At 38.2% G+C, this 1,484-nt stretch overlaps 1 gene segment (V, D, J or C); it reads left to right on the forward strand.

Moving 5' to 3' along the window:
* Positions 1-986: 986 nt before the first annotated feature.
* Positions 987-1,478, forward strand: LOC126387327 (Ig heavy chain V region XIG14-like; the record flags this gene model as incomplete). The annotated part of the segment is given in 2 exon segments: positions 987-1,172; positions 1,252-1,478. Coding segments are annotated over 2 exon segments (267 nt in total), but the record flags the coding sequence as incomplete, so codon positions are not given.
* Between the last annotated feature and the right edge of the window lie 6 nt (positions 1,479-1,484).

Raw genomic sequence — 1,484 nt, forward strand, 5'->3', positions numbered from 1 at the left:
TGAAGGTTTTTGTTGATTACTATATTAGGTTTTCGTTTAGGTTGTAAATTTGTTTCATGTCATGGTTTTCTTGCTGTCTTGACAGGTGTTGATGGTCAGACTCTGACAGAATCTGAACCAGTGATTAAAAGGCCTGGAGAATCTCACAGACTGACCTGTACAGCCTCTGGATTGGACTTTGGTGGCCACAGCATGAACTGGGTCAGACAGGCTCCTGGAAAAGGACTGGAATGGATCGCTTTTATCAGACATGACAGTGCTTATATCTACTACTCTCAGTCAGTTCAAGGCCGGTTCACCATCTCCAGAGACAACAGCAGACAGCAGGTGTATCTGCAGATGAACAGTCTGAAGACTGAAGATTCTGCTGTTTATTATTGTGCTCGAGACACACAGTGACTGGAGTTGGTTGAGCAGCTGTACAAAAACCTACAGAGCACTTATTATATTTTATGTCATCATAACAAATATGTTCTAAGTAATAAACTCATCCCTGTCCCTCCATGTACAAATTAACAAAAGTGTTCTTGAGAAATACTATTACAAATCATTAAACATAAAGAAACCCTAACACACACAATAAACATCACTTTTTCATAGAATTGCCAAAAACAGCAAAACAATCTGGTGGCTGAAATTAAACTACTGTAATTGCTTTGCATTTCTACAAATGAAGACAAAATAAAATTATTTGGAACCAAAAGTGAGTCATAATATGAGAGTAAAATGCAGTTTATTTTATAACATCATTAAAGTACAGTTAGTAGGAAAATAAGTGAATTAATAAGTGCTGTACATAGTTAATACATGTTAATACAACAAATTTAGGCACTGATAGTTTACAGTAGGCTTAAACAAAGTTAATGTTTTTTTAATTTATGTAAAGGCAGGGACATTTTCGACACTAAGTTTGTAGTAAAGTTATATCACATGTAAAGCAGAGGTGATTTGTTGTCACTCTGCAGATATAATAACACTGAACAGACTCTTCTATTGGCTCCAGTTAGACCAACATTGATGCTTCATATGTTTGATTCTATGCAAACTCAGTGAGCTTCCTTGTTACTCAGCTATAAAAACATCACATCAGGCTGTCAGTGGAGTTCACAGCACGTCAGTTTCAACATAAACCATGTTCTCTGTAGCTCTGCTGCTGCTGTTGGCAGCTGGATGTGAGTCTCTCTGGATTTGTCAAAGTCAACAGTTCTTCTTTTGCTCTATAACTTATAACTTTTTTTTTCTTTTTAACAGGTGTGAAGTGTGAACAGTTGACACAGCCAGCCTCTGTGACTGTGCAGCCAGGTCAACGTCTGACCATCACCTGTCAGGTCTCTTATTCTATGGGCAGCTACTACACACATTGGATCAGACAGTCTGCAGAGAAAGGACTGGAGTGGATCAGTAGGGACACCACAGTTAAAGATACACTGAAGAACAAGTTCACTGTTGACTTAGACTCTTCCAGCAAGACAGCGACTCTAAAC

Source organism: Epinephelus moara, unplaced genomic scaffold (assembly GCF_006386435.1).
Source record: "Epinephelus moara isolate mb unplaced genomic scaffold, YSFRI_EMoa_1.0 scaffold3618, whole genome shotgun sequence".
In the NCBI taxonomy this organism is placed as follows: domain Eukaryota; kingdom Metazoa; phylum Chordata; class Actinopteri; order Perciformes; family Serranidae; genus Epinephelus; species Epinephelus moara.